This window comes from Amia ocellicauda, chromosome 7, assembly GCF_036373705.1.
Source record: "Amia ocellicauda isolate fAmiCal2 chromosome 7, fAmiCal2.hap1, whole genome shotgun sequence".
NCBI lineage: Eukaryota > Metazoa > Chordata > Actinopteri > Amiiformes > Amiidae > Amia > Amia ocellicauda.
The window spans coordinates 32,537,723-32,556,952 of record NC_089856.1 but is presented as its reverse complement, the minus strand read 5'-3'; the positions used below and the strand labels follow the sequence as shown (position 1 = coordinate 32,556,952).

Below are 19,230 nucleotides of genomic sequence, written 5' to 3'. Positions count from 1 at the left end.
CAGTACGATTTTGAAGCCCTGGGGCCGAAGGGCAATTTTATTTCCTAAGCAAAGGCTTTACCTTTCCCATAGCCTACCCTTTCTAACAATGTTCTCTGGGATTGACCTGTGCCAATTATAACTGCAATACCATTGAAAAAGGCATGGTAATGCCATATAATGTCTCATTAGGAGAATCGTGGATTGCCACAGTTAAAGGGGAAGCATGATTCAAGAATATGTAGCTTGCACTTCATCACAGGTATGTTTTAGGTATACTTTATTATACTTTCTTAAAATTTAACTTTATTAAACAATAAATATTAGACCAGGTTTGAAATTATAGCTGATAAGTTATAGGTATTCCAATTGTATGGTTGGAAATATACATTACATGTGTGGTGATTTATAGTTTTATAGCATGGAAGATAATATCAGTAAATGACTTGTGACAACAATTAGTTTATTATATGCATCTAAGCTTCTGTAAACTTTTACTACTTCACAGGTGTAGCAGCACTCCGTCTCAACAAAGTAATGGTAGACATCTTCCTATGTAATTTCAGGAAGTCTTTTGAAGTCACTGGAAAATAATCTTAATCTAATATTGTTGTCAAATGGATTGGTTATTGTGTTTTTACCAACGATCAATTTAATAAGGTACCGATTTCCCTGAACTTGCTAAATGTGAGAAATAGCTGCTTGTCATTTTTAATAATGAAAAAAATGCGCTTTATTATCAGTGACCGAAATCTCTTAGAGCATACAACTCTGACGACTTGTGTTTTTATGTTGTCATCCATAAAACCAGATTCCTCTCTCCTTGCGTCACTGCATAAGTGGTACAAGAACCATGACGCAATGCTGATGTATGTTGTGGTTGCTTTCTCTTAGGAATGTTTGTGCCTGGGACAGGAGTCTATGAGTCGGGAGAGTGAAGCTGAGGGAATAAATGTGTGGTATGTTTTTATTTTTGTTATTCTCTTTGTTTTGGGGTTTCTGCCTGGCATTTTTCTGGCAGGAAAGAAAATAAAAAGGTTTTGCTGTTTTGGAAGTTCTGCATGGTTCTGCTGTTTCCAACATTTAGCCTTTAGGAGATGTTTTATTCAAACAATTGTTGCTACAATAGTAAATATGGGGAATAAGATAGGAAGTGATAAAAAAGCAAATCCACCTAAACCCATCACGGAGATTCAAGAAATGGACACATGATAGTAATGGTAGTAAAATTATTACTGGTGGCTGTTATTGTAATAATCCTCTAATTCTAGAGAACAGACTGAAAGGTTGCTAATGTAGTTTAATGAAACGCTGTGGGAGCAATTAGAATGTCAGGTGTGTAAAATCCATATTCTGAAGGGGAAAGTCTTTTAATTAATGGTGTTTAGTTTGGTCTGCTGCTCTGTGATGTAGAACACATCTACTGTCTTCCCTGTATTATACCTTACAGAAGTGTGTCCCTTCCCGTTATCTGTACACTGGAAAGACAGGCGAGGTGTTTCTGAACATTCAGTGTACCAATGTACTTGTACCTGAACTGTAGTAACCAGAAATGGCTCTCTGTCCCATCTTCACGGATGCTAGATACACCAAAGGAGATAGCTGTTCATACAGACATACTGACAGTTGGTGCAGTGACAACCTTTGCCTTCATTGTGCCCCTCAAATAACCAGCAACGACTCGTGGGTGTGCGAGCAGTGGGGTCGTTCAGGCAGTAGCACTGCTGCCGCCAAGAGTGAAATGGACAGTCGGGGTAGAAGTTGCAGGAAGAAACACAGCCTAATATTTCTTGTGTGAGTTTGTGATGTCTGCTGACCTCTGCCGCTCCCTTGTGCGGCGCCAGCCCAGATGCAATTGTGATTCAGTGATTGAGGCCTGTGTATGATGTCATTATACAGGCCAGTCCTTTCCTGGAGAATTCAGCCCAGCTGTGTTTGAACTGGGATGATAATGGGAGAGGATAAAAAAAAAAAAAAAAAGAATCAAGGGCAGGAAATATTGTTGTGTATGTGTAGTGGCGAAACAAATCTGATATATATGATGTTCCAGATATATGGGCAAGGGGTGCAAGGAGTAATGATCATAAAGCATTAGAAGGTTGGCTTAGTGGAGGCAGTGGTGTTTGAGCCAGAAAAAAGTCATGCTACAGTGACCCAAGAGAGCTATTGAAGCAGACTGAGAACCAGGAAAATGTCTCTTCTCTGTCTGTCAGCCAGGGAGAAGGACTAAATTCCAAGCACGTTTTCTCCCGTATAGTCACAGTCTGGTGCAGAAAGCTAGAGCAGCATACAGTCTATCATGAGTAATGCCTGGTGAAAGCACTGCCGGTAAATGGCGGTCTCCCTGTTATGTTAAATAACAGAGCAACTGCGGAATAGTGAAATAATTATTGGTGTGAGAGGCTCTTCTCTGAAAGTCATGCACAGCAGGAGGCAGGCGGAGGGTGGGGGTTGAGGGCCAGGGCCACTGTTTGTTTGACTTAGTCTTATAGGGCATTAAGGACTGCTAGTAAGGGTTTAGTAGGCAGCTGGTTGGACTGAGGAGGGGTGGATTGTTGAAATAATGTTTTTGGGCACGAGGCACCGTATGGAAGAATGTGGATTTTGGCCCATGTTGAAGGTGTATAATTCCTATAGCATTGCGGAATGTGCGGGAGGTGAAGCTGTGTTTACCACATAACTTCCCTCGAGGGCGTAATGGAGTCTCTGCTGGAAAGAAACATAAACCTGTGCGAAGCATTGTGTCTGCCCTGTAAATGTCTTAAATGGCTTTTCATTGGCCCAAACTCAACCTCTAGAGATCTACTGACGGACAGTAGTGTATGAGGGGTTGTGCAGGGATGTAGGTAATGGGGAGAAGTGATCCAAGTGGGGAAAGTGGTGCAGCCTTTAGAAAACACGTGAAATGTAAAATTATGGAAGAGTTGGGTAGCCCTTTAACTAGGGCCAAATCCACAGTTTGTCCTAACTCTCTCCTTACTTTTCAGTCTGTATTTGATCATAATATATTCATCTCAACAATACATGCATACATATCTATTCATTGCAAGGCTTCCTCTCCCCCTCTGTACTGAACACTCCACCTGCAGTACAGTGCATCACTCTTTCTCAGAGGTTTCCCATGTTTTCAGTATTGCCAGTTCCACAACTGTGACACAGGCCTGCTGTACACAATTTCACATTGTCCTCTCACACACCTGCATGCGAGGCACGCTCTCAGGCAATCCAGTCTTTTCCTTCCAGCCGTTCCTGGAGGAGGTCTCTGTACAGAGCAGCTGGTGGCCAGCCATGTGTCCTCAATGCCTCATTTACCACACAGTATGTCTCTGGAAACACCTCACACTGGCTGCTAATCGAAGTGAGGAGGCTATGCACCAGGGATTAATATTGCCATCAATCTATACTCCTTCAAAGTGCCCGATGCCTCCTTTCCAGAATACATTTTACAGCCATTCTCAGAAGACATGCCATGTGATGATTGTTTTACACTTTCTTATATGGTCTGCATCATACACAGGGTTACTTTCTATTTCCTTGTGATTCACAAATCTCTCCCACATGCTAGCTGAAATGCATTTTGCTCTGGGTCTTCACTGCCATTAATATCTGCCCTAGGGTTCAGGCAGGGTGTAACCTGCCGCTGCATCAATAATTATCAGTCTGTATCTACAGCAAGGGTTCAGGCTATGAACAGGCTTGTGCGCATTCTCTCTCTCTTTCAAACACGTGTGCAAAAACACACATACACCCCTTGAACATTGTGCTTGACAATGGTATTAATGAGCCTTGGCCAATTTCTGGCATTTTGCACACATCTTTTATGGACAGGAACGCTTTTGCAATGGTGGCTCTTTGCCTCTCGGCAGGGTGCTGACCACAGACTTCCACTCCAGCCCTTTACACCACAGCCGCCCATCTCGCAGGCCAGCCTGCCGCTCTGCCACATCATGCACTGGCTGCTCCTTGGCTTCAGCTGTACTGCTTGCCAGTGTGATTTTAGACAATTGTTCTCTTAAAGAAATAACCAAAACAAAAGGTCTCTCCCCCAGTGGAACCATAATTCTACATCCCAACACCAGAGTAGAGTATAAGGCATATAACTGTGAATATTGGTCTTATAAGAATCAAGGAAAAAAGATGGGAGGTTTTACCAGCCTGGTGTTTTTTTCAAAGGTATTGCCACAATGATAACAGCATATAGATTGGGTGGTTTGTCTGGAGATGGTGGCGTGTTTTGGTTGGTTTCTTAAAGCTGAATTTAGAACAAAACTGTGTCAAACAAACAGTACCATTGCTTTGCTGTTTTGTAGTAATGCAAGTAACGTCTTCATTTTGAGCAAAAACAGTTACCTTGACATATTCCTTTGAAACCGAATCCCATGATTGTGTAACTGCCAGAATTGCTTTGCTTTCCAGCTAATTTACAATGTACGGCCGACACAAAATGTGCTTAACGTTACTCATGCTCTTCTCTTTTTAAACAACCATGTTTTAAGGGCAGATGTTCAGACTACAGAGTGATTCAATACTTGTATACCTTACTTGTACAGTGTATGAAACAGACCAGTTTCAGTGACTCACGGGTCATGCATACATAATGTTTAGCACAGCAACATCAACCCAACAAGCCTACAGAGATGTCAACATGTCTGTTCTCTCCCTTATTCAGTAGAGATTCGTGAGGCAGAGCACAGGCACAGCAACAGTCCTGCATGTGTACCAACTGCCACCAGGGGTCACTTGTGAGTTTTGTCTAGCAGCATCCCGCAATCTGGTCTTTGGTTTCAAATACGTACAGGTCAGTATTAATGGCATCACTATTATACTACATGTGGCTGAAGAACTTGGAAGAAAAAAAAAAAAAATCTCACACCCATGACTTTGAAAGATGGTTTTATTGACTCCAGTACCACTTTATTGATCATTGTTTTCTTAGGTGTATATTCCTAATTATGTACAGTATTTACAGGATTTACATCCCACAGCTGCGTGGGGAAAGACACTGCCATTTTCCACACATACATTTGGAAGTCTGCATCTATTATCCTATAACACCTATAAAAAAATGAATTCTGCATTCATTATATTTGAATTATAAATATGTTTGTAAAATGGCCATTCAAATATTGGGCTTTTAACTGAAAAAGCCCTATTACTCCTTGCACAACCATTAGCAGATATATGTCATCCACACTACACTGCCCAAGTAGATGTTGAACTGATCTGATACTGTAGGATCTGGCCCACTTAGAAGCAACAGTTTGATAATTGTCTTTGTACTACTTAACTCTCAAAGCCTGCCTACGCCATAGCGGTTCACCTGCAGGATTTAATCTGAATTTCTCAGTTTAACTATATAAATCCTGGGGCTACATTATGTAAAGCACCACAAAAGGTATAAACCAGTTTCCTTCCATTGCTTGTCTCACAACATGTCTTTAAAAACATTCATTTGTATGCTTTCACACTCGTTTGGAGTGAGCAGTCTCCAGCTCTCCACCTACATAACAAATACTGCAATACTGGATAATTACGAGGCAGTAGAAACGGTCATTTTAGTTTCCCCCCCTAGTTCCCTCAAACAAAATGTCAGAATAATAACATGAACATTAGAATGATGCTCTGCTGTACACTAACTGGTACACCTATAAAGAGCTCTTCCTTCACTGAAGAAGGTAGCTCTGCATACCTGATTTGCTAGTATGTACACATCATACAAAGATGCCCCCAATGTTATATAAATGGGTGCTTCGAAGGGATACAGCGAAGTGTTGTTGGCCCACAGCAGTACGAAGCACATGGGCTATTTAATCACCTAGACCTTGCACTGAATATACATGGATGATAATAAATTGTACATCTCAACAGTAACATCAAATACCTTGGTAATTTTTTTTTTTTTTTTTTTTTAACAAACCATTTACAAAGCATAAAAAGATTTATATTCTCAAAAATTAAAAAAACAAAGAAAGAAAACAACTGAAACTCAAAATCGTATGTCTTCCAATTTTTCTGTTTTGTCACATGTAAAGCTAAGTAAACAATGTACTTTGCTTACTTCAGTATATGTTAAACCGCAAGATTATGACAAACCCCAGGTGTGTTGGTGTATATAAATATTAACATTACAGGAAATCATCAGCTTTTGGGATGTCTGCATTCTCAGATAAGGTAACTCTGCACAGACCCAGACATCTTAGTCTTATTCTTTTTGGTTTTGTTTACAGGGAACATATTTTTCAAGTACACCAGGGCTCGGTACTATTAAAAATGCTTTTACTAATAAGGATTTAAGCCCTTTGGAATGTATTTTAATATCAGAAGTGTTTCCCGCTGAAGTGACTGATCTGTAATACTCACTCACTGCCTTTGCCCGCCACTCAATCAATTTACACAAAATGTTCGTTGTCGTTGTCACTGGACTCTTGGGCCAGGGGGTGTTGCCTCTGAATTCTGTTATGTTATTAGTACCCTTTGTTTTAGAATCTGGAAAAGGCCTGTGGAAAACTCATTAACATGCTATAAAAAGATGATACACAACTTGATCGTATACATGCACAACTACATGTATTTATATACAGTGACTTGAAATATTTATAAAATAATTTTACTTCTACACCATTGCATAACAAAAACTAACTTATTTTGGATATTGAGATAATATTGCTAGCAAATATACTTTCTAGGTGATGCATAAATAAAGCTGGTCATATATGGTCAGTTTTGTATAGATCCAGGCACGTGCACAGTTTCTGGAGGGCAGGGACAACACTCCAAAAACGGGGCACAGCTGGTGACCAGTCGACTGGGGGAATGGTCGGCCGGGGAGGCACTGCAGCAGGGCACTTTCCGTGTGTAAGGGCAATAGGGCAGGGGTCGTCACCCCTTTCAATCCCCCCAGTGTATACGTGCCTAGATATATTTGACCAAATTCATTTTGATTATTGGGATTAAAAAAAATAGCACTGATTTGAATGTAGTGGACATTACAAAATAAGTCCATAATCCTCAATGAATTATTAACATTTATAAATAGCAATAAACTGAGGTACTGGTGAATAATTCTACAGTCTCAGAATTGTTTATTCTAAGCTGTAAACTCACAGGCCAAAGATCCTAGGGGATTTCAGTCTTAGCCGAAACTGTACATTGTTAGTTCCGGAACTCCTTGCTATCCCAGAATGCATCACGCTTTGAAGATGTAAAAAAGGGAGAGTTGATTATCTTGTTTAGATAGAGGATCTTTGCACAGGCTCTACTGTAAGACCTATATAGGTACAGGTCACAACATTACTCGCTGCATGCTGGACCTTGCCCTTTGCTTGCAGGGTATATTCCCAGCCACCTGGCACAGTGACAGGCACTCCCACACCCTGCTCTCACAGCCTCTGGGAGTCATACTGCTGGAACCGGTTGAGCTTGTCAGGATCATTGGATGCCATTTGAGAAAAATCTCGGAAAATGTCTTGGTAGGTTTCATCACCTGTCAATGACAAGATGAATACATCCATGAATAAAAACAAAATTGATAATATACACATAACACACTTATCACATGCATGTGTGTATTGTAACTCTTTACAGGTACAGAGATTATTACAAGTGATTGTGATTGCTGGTAACCAGTTTGCTTTTGACCGCTGCCATCTTTACTTCTTTTGGTTTTGTGTGTGCGTGTTGTCCGGGTAAAACAAGAAACCTAACATGTAATTTCCAAATACAGAACACTAAAGCCACAAGTTTAAACATACACATTCACATACATGTAATTTGAGATTTAAGTACTATAGGAGTAAAATCATCCATACCTGTGAAGCACCAAGAGCAGCTCAACAAAGAAAAGCAGAGTTAAGCAGATTCAGAAAGTAAAGGTTTAGATGAGGAAGAGTAGGAGGAAGCAGAGGTTAGGAGCAAGCCCCAGATGGCACAGTGCAACTCCTGCCACAATATTGCTAGGAACCGTTGAACTAATAAAGGTGGGGATTTAATTTTAATTATTTTTAAAAGCTATGCTACCTAGTAATGCATCTGTATTTATTATATTGATATGCCTGTATCTTAAATCATAACAGGACTTTAACAGGACATGTGAATTCTGTTGATTGGATATTAGCCTATCCAGTGTTGTAGTGGCTATGCTTATGAACCAATGCAACAATTTCATACCATAAAACACTCACTGAAGGAAATTCACTTTGGAAAGCACAACCTTTGTGTGTGTGACTATTCAGAAAATGCTTATAATGTGAATCATTTAATCTCCAGGTGCTGAATTTTGAATGCATCTGGTTAATGAAAATCTTACAATGCAATTACTGCCCTCCTTTCTAAATAATGCACAATGTGGAGAGAATATACACAAGATAAAATAAAAGATACAGAAGTCCAATATTTGTTAACAACCATGTTGTATTTAAAGTGCAGGATTTATATACAAAAATACAGTTCAGTTGCATTGGCCTCAGAATCCCAAAGAAACCAGAGAACAGAAAAGGCACAAACTTCAGAGATCAGAGGAACGGATCAGAAAACATGGTGTAAAGGACAGTAAATGAGGAAAAAAAAATACAAACGTAAAAATGTGTCACAGAAAGCACCGCAACCTAATCTGAACTGCACAGAAGGGTGCTCTTCTGTCTTTATTGACATTTATTTTTTCTGGCTGCTGGTTTCCCCCTAATTTGTATGTATTTCATTCACATTTTACAGAAAACATTGATTTGGTAAGGGTACTGAAACTTGGAGAATCAAAAGTCACAGCCATTATGTTCAAACTACTTCTTGCAAGTGTCTTTGAGCCTCAGCTTCTGCTTGCAGTCTCTGTTTATAACGTCAATATTATATGGGCTTTCACAATCCTTGGAATTTCCACTTTTCAGATGAGTAAATCGGTATTTCTACAAAAACAATTCCAGAATTGCTGCCAGTGTGAACATGTATCTAGTACCAATTTCTATATCAGATCACAAGGGATTCTTAAAATTCTGTAGTTTATGGAAAACAAACATACAACTTTAAAATTTATAAATTAATAATTAGTACATTAAAATAAGACATCACAGTTACATAAAAACAAAACCACCATGTTATCAGGACCACTCAACAGAACAGAACATTGCTGGCCATGAGGTAATGACTCACTAGCATGACCTGAAACTGATGCCATCTTGCCCTAGTAACACACCCCTTGTTAAGACCAAAAGTGCAATACCCTTTGCAGAGACACCAACCTGCCCTTGTCACTCACTCTCCCCCTGAAAAACACCACCCATGTTTGCTACGCCCTGGTGCATTTCATATCTGAGAACAGCAGAGAAATTATCTATATTCTGTCATCACAATTTGTCTTTGATGATTGCGTGATAGACCTCAGCTGCATACAGATACCATTCTCCAGGACCTGGACAGAATAATTGTCATTAAGAGGAATGCAAAATATCCATACAGTGACCAGGGCAAGTTCAGCCTCCCTTTTCCACTACCTTGTTAACGTTCCAAGTGCAAGTAGTTATCATTATGCCTAACTGTTGAGAAAACTTGCTCAATTCACATAGTCACAGGCTTGTACAAACAAACGGTCACAACTCAAAATACCATCATACTGAACTGAGGCAACCCCAAAGACAGTACAGCGTTTATGTACTTTTCTCACTGGACATTCCAGTGTGCCAGCTATTAGTTTAAACTGTAATCTCATAATTCTGGGAAATGTACTTTAAATGCCTGTGCTATCCACCATTCGTCATAACTCGTATCAGCACTTCGAGTGACTGGGCATTCTGCACTTTCAGTCCCTGCTCTGAAGAGCTACACTTCATTCTAAACTGCAAGGGAAGGGGGTGCTCTACAAATGAAGAGGAACGGTACATTGTTTGTACACCAAGGACTTCATTCGTTATCTCATCGATGATGCGTCAAGAAAGCATCACAATATACCATATTCATTTTTTAAGTGAGTAGGTTTAGTTATAAATAAATACATAAATACATAAATAAACACTAGCATGTACCTATACATTACTTTGTAGACAAAATGTGAGGTGCATACCACAAGGTAATACTACATTTCTGCTTGTGCTATACCTTTTAAGACACTCTATATTACACAAGAACGTGCAGCGTGGATGCAACCATTCTGATCTCACTCCGAGTGCTGGAGGACTTTGGTGTCAATTCTCTAAGATCTGCCCTGCAATGGCTATCTGGATTGTTCACCCTAGCGATTTGCTTACTGAATATACAGCGTCACACCTACCTTTTCACATTTGGTTGCTTGTCCTAAACCTCTACAGACCCACTGAAACAACCTCCTAACTCTCATCACTTAACTGGCCATTCAAAGGGGAGTTTAAAAAAACATTTTTTCAAATGTCTTCAAGACTTCATTTGTCTTTTCATCTCTTGTTAGTGTGGCATAGCAGCTTTTTTTCATAGTTTGTCATTTAGACCTTAAAGACCGGCCTTTCAAAGCTGGTACACAAAATGTATTAAACACATACAAAAAAAAAGTGCACTACTATACATGTGACTAATATTTTAATGTCTCTTCCAGCACTTTACTGAAATAAGCTGCTGAAGCATTTCTCTCCTGGCTAGACTCCACACAAACACTCAGTGTGTTTTAGGATTTAATATTGGTAAGCAAGGTCAGTGATTATCTCAAACTTAGAGCTCAGAGAAAGTTTAACAGGCCAAACCAAATGGGAACAAAAGAAAGAGGCACTCAGTCTATGAGCACTGCCAGGCAGACTTACACAAAACAGTTAAGATCATTAAAAAAAAATGTTTAAGTATACAGAAGAATAAGAATGCAACTGGAAGATTAAAATTATTTAAATATTTTTGTAGCACCCACCCTTGTGCAAAGTGTGTTTAGACAGTACAGTGATTTACAATACTGTATCAAAGCCTTTTCGTCTACACTAGTCTGCTGATTGCACTATAAAAGACATAAGGATATTAATCCTTTTTTTTTTATGCAGTATACATATATACACACATACATAATCTGCATTATGTTCAAATGGTTCCATTTGTGCATAAAATATACAGATGGGTTTTAAAATATATTTTTCCACTTCCATTAGTTTTAAATCTTATTTTTTTCTTAAAAAAGAAACTTAATTAAAAAAACATCAGCAACAAAAAATGTAAATGCTTTAACGTTTTCTGGCAAACTAAACTATACAAATAATATGCAAGTATGGAACCATACAAAAGCATAATACTGTGTGTGTGCATATAGACTAAAATATCTGGGCTTCTGATTGCCAGAATTCAGGGCCAGTGCAGCAGTTGTAGCAGTTGGATTTAGAGTTCATCATAATTACTGCCATCCACTACTCACAGCTGTCTGGTAGTAATATATGGCTTCAACAATGTGTCACATACTGTATACAAGGTACAACTTCATATACAGCGTGGCAGACATCTTATTTAAAAAAAAAGAGGCTATTGCAGATATATCACATTAGTAATCTATGCTTTAGGCTTTAACTAGGTAATTGATTCTTACACACTATTGTTAAGACTCTTCCAGCTGCAAGCAGATAAACTCCTGTATGCACTTCCTATACTGCATCTCGGTATGACTGTTGTTGGAATATTGACCTGTCTGTCCGTAGGGCCCCTCGGCTTCTCTCATCTCATCGTTCATCTTGGCCAGACGCAATCTGTCAGGGGAGAGGAAGGGAGCGGATTATGATCTGTCGAGAGCGGCCCTGAGGTTTGATGCGGTCTGGTGGCCATGGCACCAGCAAGGCTGGAAGCCCCTCAGTCTCCTACTTTCTGCAGTACAGGCATGTTCACAGCTAAAATTCTCTGGATTTACATAGAGCAATCTGAAAGTCTGCCTTGCCCTTGAATTCTATAGATTAATAAAAATGAAGTGTCTGATATTAACAATTATATTTCAAATATCACTGTCATGACCTGGTGGGGGTATAACAATAGATTTCTCCCTCTCCCACAGTGGACAGTGATAAAGGGAAGTGGTAAAGACATGAATCTAATAAGCCACAATATGCTTGAAAGTTTCACTAAGCAATCTGTTAAAAGGGGGTAGGCTATGTCTAAGCTGTGACTTCAACTACCAGAGGTCTCCATTTCCTACAATAACATCACAATAAAGGACCACCATAGATCTAGTCAACATATGGCTCTCTTACTCTGGGGAATATTGTTTTAGAGTTACATTGAAAATAGTTACAATACACACACACATATATTGTTATTCCTTATGCAGTAAAAGAAGGTACATATATCCTATACTTACAGATTCTCCCTACCAGAGGAGCGCATCAGAAATGTTAATTTAATATAACCCGATATAACAGTGACATCTGCTGTTCACTAGTATTTATTTTCCACATCAAGAGAGACACAATAGTAACTTACATAGATTTCGACTGGATGTGAATATGCTAAAATCATGTAAAGTGTTATTTATACCAGTCAGTCCCCATTTATAAAGCCTGTATCACTAAATGTAAAATGAAATCTTTCAAGTTCTACGCATTAATACTAGTCAGAAACAGTGTCATTTTCTTCCCCCTGTAATTCAAATGTAGATATCTCTGCGAATGAGAATTTCTCCTGCATATCAGTTCTTATATGTTACTAAATATTTGAATTCAATACCTATACAGTGTTTCAGCTTTAAACTGATCAAAATTATAAAGTTATAAATACTTTTGTCTTCATCTGTCGGACCCGTAGGCTATATTGAATACAATAAAGCAGACAATCTGGGCTCTGTAAGTCATTGTAAAAGAATTAGAATTGTTGAGTGCTGAAACATGATTTTCTACACATCAAATATTCATATACTATTATCATTATTTATTTTATTAGCAGATAATATACACAGTTCAAGAATCTCAGGTAATATAGGTCTCATCTGCCTGTCCTCTGATCAGCTCAGGAACTTGCCTTTGAAATTCAATCTTGATCATGTTACAAACCCAGGTCTCTGGATCAATGCCTTGATCAGTCACCTGTTTGATCATGTTTGCAAATTATTTTGTATTAGGTGTATGTCTGGTGACTGTCTGGCTAGAGTTAACATTTATTAGACTGCTATTGGCACTACAATTCAGTATCTATACAGGACTGAGAAAGATGTACCTCACTCTTAGTTATTGATGTACACAGCTGTAATAGACAGACAGCCATTTCAAAGCACTTTCACATTATATATTCTATTTTAGTTTCATGATTTATAATTGTGTAAGTCTGCCAAGATATGTGCATACCGATTTCTACACCGGTTTACACAGTTTATTGCGTAAAGTTTATTTTATTATTAGTTTTTCACATTTATGTATATACGCTTGTTTAAAAAAACAAAACAAAAAAAACAATGACATTTTCAATGTAAATGCAGTGTTTCTGCCCTGAAAATGTAATGTATGATGTTCATATTTAAAAATATTAAGTTTTATCCAACTCCTTGTTTTTCATTTTCATCACACAGCTGTTTTATGAAGGAGCCGCACATTTTGCAGTTGTATGTAGTCTGAAATCTCGGTGGTTCTAGTGTTACATACACTCAACACACAGTGATAGCCATTGTCAAGGATAATTCAACGACCAAACATGTACTTACAATGTCACTATATCAGCATTGGCAGCATCTACAGCTATCGTTAGGGGGCTGTTATTGTCATTGTCCACAGCATTCTGACTGGCCCCTCTTTTCAGGAATAAACACACTTGCCTGTTACAAGAAAAAACAAAGATTGAAACAGAGTCAGAAATTACATTTGTTTCACCCTGTTGAGTCATATTTTTACTGGATACTGACTCAAAACAAGGAAGTTTAATGCGATTTAATTAATCTTGTACTGCCTAATATTAACACCAAATGTTTATATCCCTCCAGCAGGGCAAAGCAACAGCTTGGGGAAGGTATTTAATCATTCGACAAATGATTATCGGACGAGGATAAATCACAGCAGGCAAACCCACTGGTCCTCTGTTTGACATTCTTCACAATACCATTTTGGATTACATAATTAATGAAGGGGAACAACAGTACTTATAAACTTTATCTGAAGAAATAAATCACTGCTTATTTTAGAATCATCTTCCTTTTTGGCTTCAAAGTCTTCCTGCCAAACAAAGATGAGGAAAGGAGTCCCTGAAGCTCCACCTTTAGTCCTGTAGACAATAAAAGGTCAGTGAAGGAGCTGATACGATGTGCTAGTTTGCCTTTTTTCACAAAGTGCAAAAATGGCCATATTCAACTCGGTTATTAAGCGAATCTTAGGGCTTCCCAAAAGAAGGTTTAACCTTGCCCTTATCTCTAGAAATACAAGAATGAACAGAATTACCCAGTGTGCCCCAGGATGGTGGCGTGATGCAGAGGGCCTCTGCCCCGGACATCTTGGTGATTGACGTTGGCACCGTTCTGGAGCAGAAACTCGCAGGTCACCAGAGAGCCCTGAAACAGGCCAGCAGGCGTGTGAGCGATTTACCACATGAAAAAATAATCAAGGAACTGACTATAAGCTGGAAGGCCCTGGAGGCCCAGAGTTTGACCGTAACGTAACGCACCCCCTGCACAGCCTGTATGAGGGGAGTCCTGTTGTTGTCCTCACAGTTGACCCAGTTGACTTCAGCCCCATGGGCCAGGGCCTCTGCCATATCAGGCAGACTGCAGGCGGAGGAGGCCCAGTACAGCTGCAGGCCGGGGGAGTACTCCCTGGGCTCCAGGAACACTGATGAGTTCATTGCAGCCAAGGGAACAGGAGTCTCGGGAGCTTCTGAATGACACACACAGAAATACATTGGAACTTGTGTAATTTTTCCCTGGATCTGCCAATGGAGGTGCTAAGGCCAGCTCTGTGCTCAATGTTTGTTCCACTGTTTTGTACAATGTACTGAAAATAAGTGGTAATTACATTGCTTGGCATCTGTGGTCATAAACCCATGTGCAAAACACCTCAAATACCCCTCAACCTTAAGGCAACGACTGCTTACTTTGATTATTTCCCTCCTCACCGCCTTCACTCAGGCTGTTTGTGGAGGGTGTAGAGGCCAGCATTTCCCGGCTCCCATCAGCACTGTTCTGGATCCCGCTGTCAGCACTCTTTACTGCAAGACAGAACAGAGGAGGTTCCTTAATCAATCATTTCCCAACAGCTCCACCAATCTTACAACTGATGGTCGCCCCCACATGTCTCCAACACAGCCAAGCACGGCTGGGCAGTCACATTTCTCTCCCACCGCTGCCGTCCCTCCCAGCAGTAAACTCTCAGCAATCTCGCAACAGTACACAGGGTGTTCAATGGGAAAATGCAGCCTTCTAGTGAACAAAACTGGGACACAAGCATAGCACGGTGAGAAGGGAGACTGCAAAACGTCCAGATGTCACTGCAAAGGTACCAAGGGAAGAAAATGCTTGACAGTGACAGAAACATGAATCATCTGATGTGCCCCAAAAAAAAAAAAAACACCAAAAGGGAGTTCAGCAGATAACACCAAAAATAACACACGGTGAAAATGTTTGATTCCAATAACTGTTTAACAGTCTTCTGAAAGACTACTTCCACAAGCATTTGATATACACAAGAAAAAGTAAAAAAATATATGTATGAAAAGCTAACACCAAGACAATGAAAAGACGAGAGCACAGATGGACTTAAAGGTGTGGGAGGGAGGGAGGAAGGGAGGGAGCGCACAGATTGAGAATGTTCCGCAAGAGCTGTACTTACTACTACGCAGCTTGGAAGAGGTGTCAAAGTAGGAGAAGAGGGAGTCTAGCTCGTCAGGACAGAAGAGAGACTCCCGACGGGCCTCCTCACTGACGGCTGCAGCTGCTGGGGGCGTGGGGGTTAGTTAAGAAGCAAGAAGCAGGCCAGAGAGAGGGAGGAAGGGAAGGAAGGAAGGAGGGAGGGATTGTATCAGAGAGAAAAGAGGACAGGATAAAAGCCAGGGTGTTAGTCTAAAAACTAGAGAAGGCTTTCCTTGCCCGAAAAGGTGTCTGTGGTACGAGCCTGTGACCAATCATGGCTTCTCACCTAGGCAGGCTTGCTGGTTTGGTTGTTGTTTATGCCGACCCCCCCAAATATCTGCCACATATTTCTCCCTTTCAGTTTCTTTACTTTAGCAATTGAGTGTATATAAGGTTCAATTGACTCATCAAGTATCTCCTACGGTCTGCCGTCAACTGGTACTTGGCCTGTGGAGGGGAATATAGCAGAGTTACTGAGGACTTTGGTCTCACCTGAAATGCTAGAGGGGGGGCGTTGCTTAGGCGTGGGAGGGGGCGGCCGGGGTGGGAGGTGCTCCGAACTGCCGCTTAGACGTTTCTCCTGCTTGCTCAAGGCTATAACCTTTGACCTCTGCTCTGCTGCAGTGGCCTTTCGCACAAACTTCTTGTCGACGTACTTGGCTCTGATGTAGGCCTCAATCTCATGCCTAAAACCAAATTTAAAGGCCAGTTGGAATCAAAGTACAAAGTGAAATGAGGCAGGTGGATTCACAGATCATATGGGAATAACTGAGGTCAAGTCATGGATGATGTACAGTATTATACTACTATCTAGCACTGGCATTGTATAATTGTCATTACAATTATATATTATTTGCAAGAGTTGCTGAATTGTAGCTCATCTTAAATTTAAGTGATAACGTCATAAACACCTGTACAGTAATGCTGTGAAAAGATTTCCTGTTCACAAAATCTGCCTCATTTGGTCCTGAGGGTGCCTTGATGGGATCTAACTGCAGTCCACAGCACCAATGACATTGGGGATCTCTGCATAATAATGTTACGCTTGCTTTGAGGAATGGAAAAGGCCAGACTTCTGTCAAGTTATCCTGAAAGTTAGGAACGGGCCTCTTTCCACTCCTGTTATACTCCACTTGTTAATCCATCAAATTCACAAATCTGCCAAAAATCGCCAATAACGAATTAATTCCAATTATAATATGACTCGTTAATCCTCCAATTCGCAAAATCTCTTAATCACAGACAATAGCAGCAATATAAAGTGATGCTGTTCTATCAATACTTTAGTGAATGGAGAGGTTAAATACAATCGTTGCATCTCCAAACTAAAGGCTTTACTAGAAACCAAACGGGAACATATAGAATGTGCTAAAAAAATATATATATATGAATAAAATAATCTTTAATAAACTCTAAGAAAACTAACTCTATTCAGAAGACAAAATGTGTTGGAGTGGACCTGTATCGAGTGTGGTGGGATACCATAAACACAGACAGCCCTCTAGCCCCCGTATCTAAGGGTGCTGTACCTTGGATCTCCGGCCTGTGGCTTTTTAGCTCCCAGCTCCTCCCTCCGAGCTTCATATATTTGATTTATGACTCCATTCCCCAGCTCACACATCAGCTGTTAACAACAATAAAACAAAGCTAATATTATATACACATTATGGCACCTAATACAGTAATACTAAATTATGTTTATGCTTTAAGTTTTGATTAATTCTTTCTGTAAACTGAAAACCTCCATCACATAGAATGCCCAATGACACTTCTGTCAGGGACTCCATCTATCATGACTGCACTCTCTGTCTATTTCTCTGAGTAATGCTGTCTGTCGCCTTAATTAAGACTTGCATTTGACACTCATGCTTGTCAGTACTCACCTTGAGTAGTTCAGGCTCCCAAGTATCCAGCGTAAGAGACCGGACTTTGGAAAAGTGAACACCTAGACTCCTAGAAGGAACACAAGAAAAAAACAGCGGTTTCAGCTTTCAAAAGAAACCACTTTCTTTGATAAGGATGAATCCAGCTGAAATAGTTGAGCAGTAACTGGTTCACAGAGCAGAGGGCCTGCCTGCTACCTGTGTATGCCGGAGCACTCGATGCACAGCGTAATGCCCAGGTTGATGCTGGCCCAGCGGGGGTCTGCTAGCCCGCAGTCACAGCAGCTGGCATTGCCCGGGATGGACTGCACCCGCTGCAGAGCACTCTCCCCCTTCAGAGACTTCTCCTTCGGCTCGCTGCCCGAGTCTAGACTGCCCGTCGATGTCGAAGACTTCCGGTCCAGCTTCTGAAAACCACACGAGTGTCAGGAGCGCAAGACATGTGGCTTAACATTTTATAGATCCAAAAGATCCAGAACTCTTACATTCAGTGGATCTTGCTAAAAGAGGTAATTAATGTAAAGAAGAAAAAAATGTATTTTAACAGCAGTTTTAAGGCACCTCACCTCAGAGTCTTCTCCTTTCTCCCGGAAAGCAGTGGCAATGCTGTTCTGGACAGCTTTGATCCAGGCCTGCCTCAGCTTCTCAGAGTCTGCCTGCATCATGCAGCTCCTGGGAGAAAAACAACCCCATCAGCCTGCTTCACCTTACTTTAGGCTTCTGTTCCTATAGATTCAGCATTATTGGCAATAGCATTCAACTGAATTACTGAATATTTAATGAAAGCGAAAACTCAACCATTTCCAGTCTCAGATATAAATGTAATAATGTTGTTTAAAATCACTGAGTTCTAATCTTGACCCCTTCCCAGTGAAGGCTGCCTAAGGCTAGCATGTCATGATGAGTTTCAGGTTTGGCTCCTCAATCCTGAATCGCAGCTGCTCTCTTATTTGTCGATATAGCATATAGATATAGATGTTGGCAGCCTGCTGGTGATTGGAAAACAATAATCACAATGGGAGATCTTAAAGAAATCCACTTTGCTCTTCACAGCCGTGTGGTGGCCCAACGTTGGGTTCTGCAGTCAGAGCAAGTTGTGTGACAGTACTCACTTGGTGGGGGAGACCACCTCGAAGCAGAAGCGGCGCTCAATGTCCTCGCAGTGCTTCACCGTGCAGAGCCTCAGATCCTCCACCACCACTGTGGGGTTATCCTGGGGAGGGCGGGCAGGGAGAGGCTGGGGTCAGCAACGCTCACACAACCAAGGGCTGTGCTCATGAATGCAATTCTTTTAAGCTTACCCTTTTCTATATTTGACAATGCATTCATCAGGAGAATTCAATAGAGCTTATTACAAAGAAATGGGAATGTTTTAGCTGGCAGACTAAACCAAAATCCATTAAATGAGGATTTGACATTTTGTACAGAAAGAATATACATAAATAGTGACCTTACCTTAAATTTCTTCTGGTAAACTAGCTGATTGTTTTGAATGGAGAACCAGCGCCTGGAAAGTTGAATAAATAATGCTTAAGATTTTATATCCACTAATCAATTATGGATGGGCACAAGTATTCGAATATTCAAAGGTACGTTAGTATTCGAATACTGAGAGTAGTCGAATTCTGCGAG

The 19,230-nt window shown here is 40.4% G+C and overlaps 1 protein-coding gene across 2 annotated transcripts in view; it reads right to left on the bottom strand.

Annotated features, from left to right (window-relative positions):
• Window positions 1–4,855: 4,855 nt before the first annotated feature.
• Window positions 4,856–19,230, bottom strand: part of LOC136753270 (arf-GAP with coiled-coil, ANK repeat and PH domain-containing protein 2) — a 60,266-nt gene continuing 45,891 nt past the window's right edge. For both annotated transcript variants that reach the window (XM_066709236.1, XM_066709237.1), the window contains exons 11-23: window positions 19,054–19,105; window positions 18,711–18,811; window positions 18,165–18,270; window positions 17,797–18,005; window positions 17,599–17,668; window positions 17,245–17,339; window positions 16,208–16,401; window positions 14,962–15,075; window positions 14,536–14,744; window positions 14,313–14,422; window positions 13,586–13,696; window positions 11,590–11,651; window positions 4,856–7,462 (exon numbers count right to left, since the gene is read on the bottom strand). In XM_066709236.1, coding sequence (XP_066565333.1) covers window positions 7,359–7,462; window positions 11,590–11,651; window positions 13,586–13,696; window positions 14,313–14,422; window positions 14,536–14,744; window positions 14,962–15,075; window positions 16,208–16,401; window positions 17,245–17,339; window positions 17,599–17,668; window positions 17,797–18,005; window positions 18,165–18,270; window positions 18,711–18,811; window positions 19,054–19,105 — 1,537 coding nt within the window. In that variant the 3' untranslated portion in view covers window positions 4,856–7,358. The remainder of the gene's footprint in view (window positions 7,463–11,589; window positions 11,652–13,585; window positions 13,697–14,312; window positions 14,423–14,535; window positions 14,745–14,961; window positions 15,076–16,207; window positions 16,402–17,244; window positions 17,340–17,598; window positions 17,669–17,796; window positions 18,006–18,164; window positions 18,271–18,710; window positions 18,812–19,053; window positions 19,106–19,230) is intronic.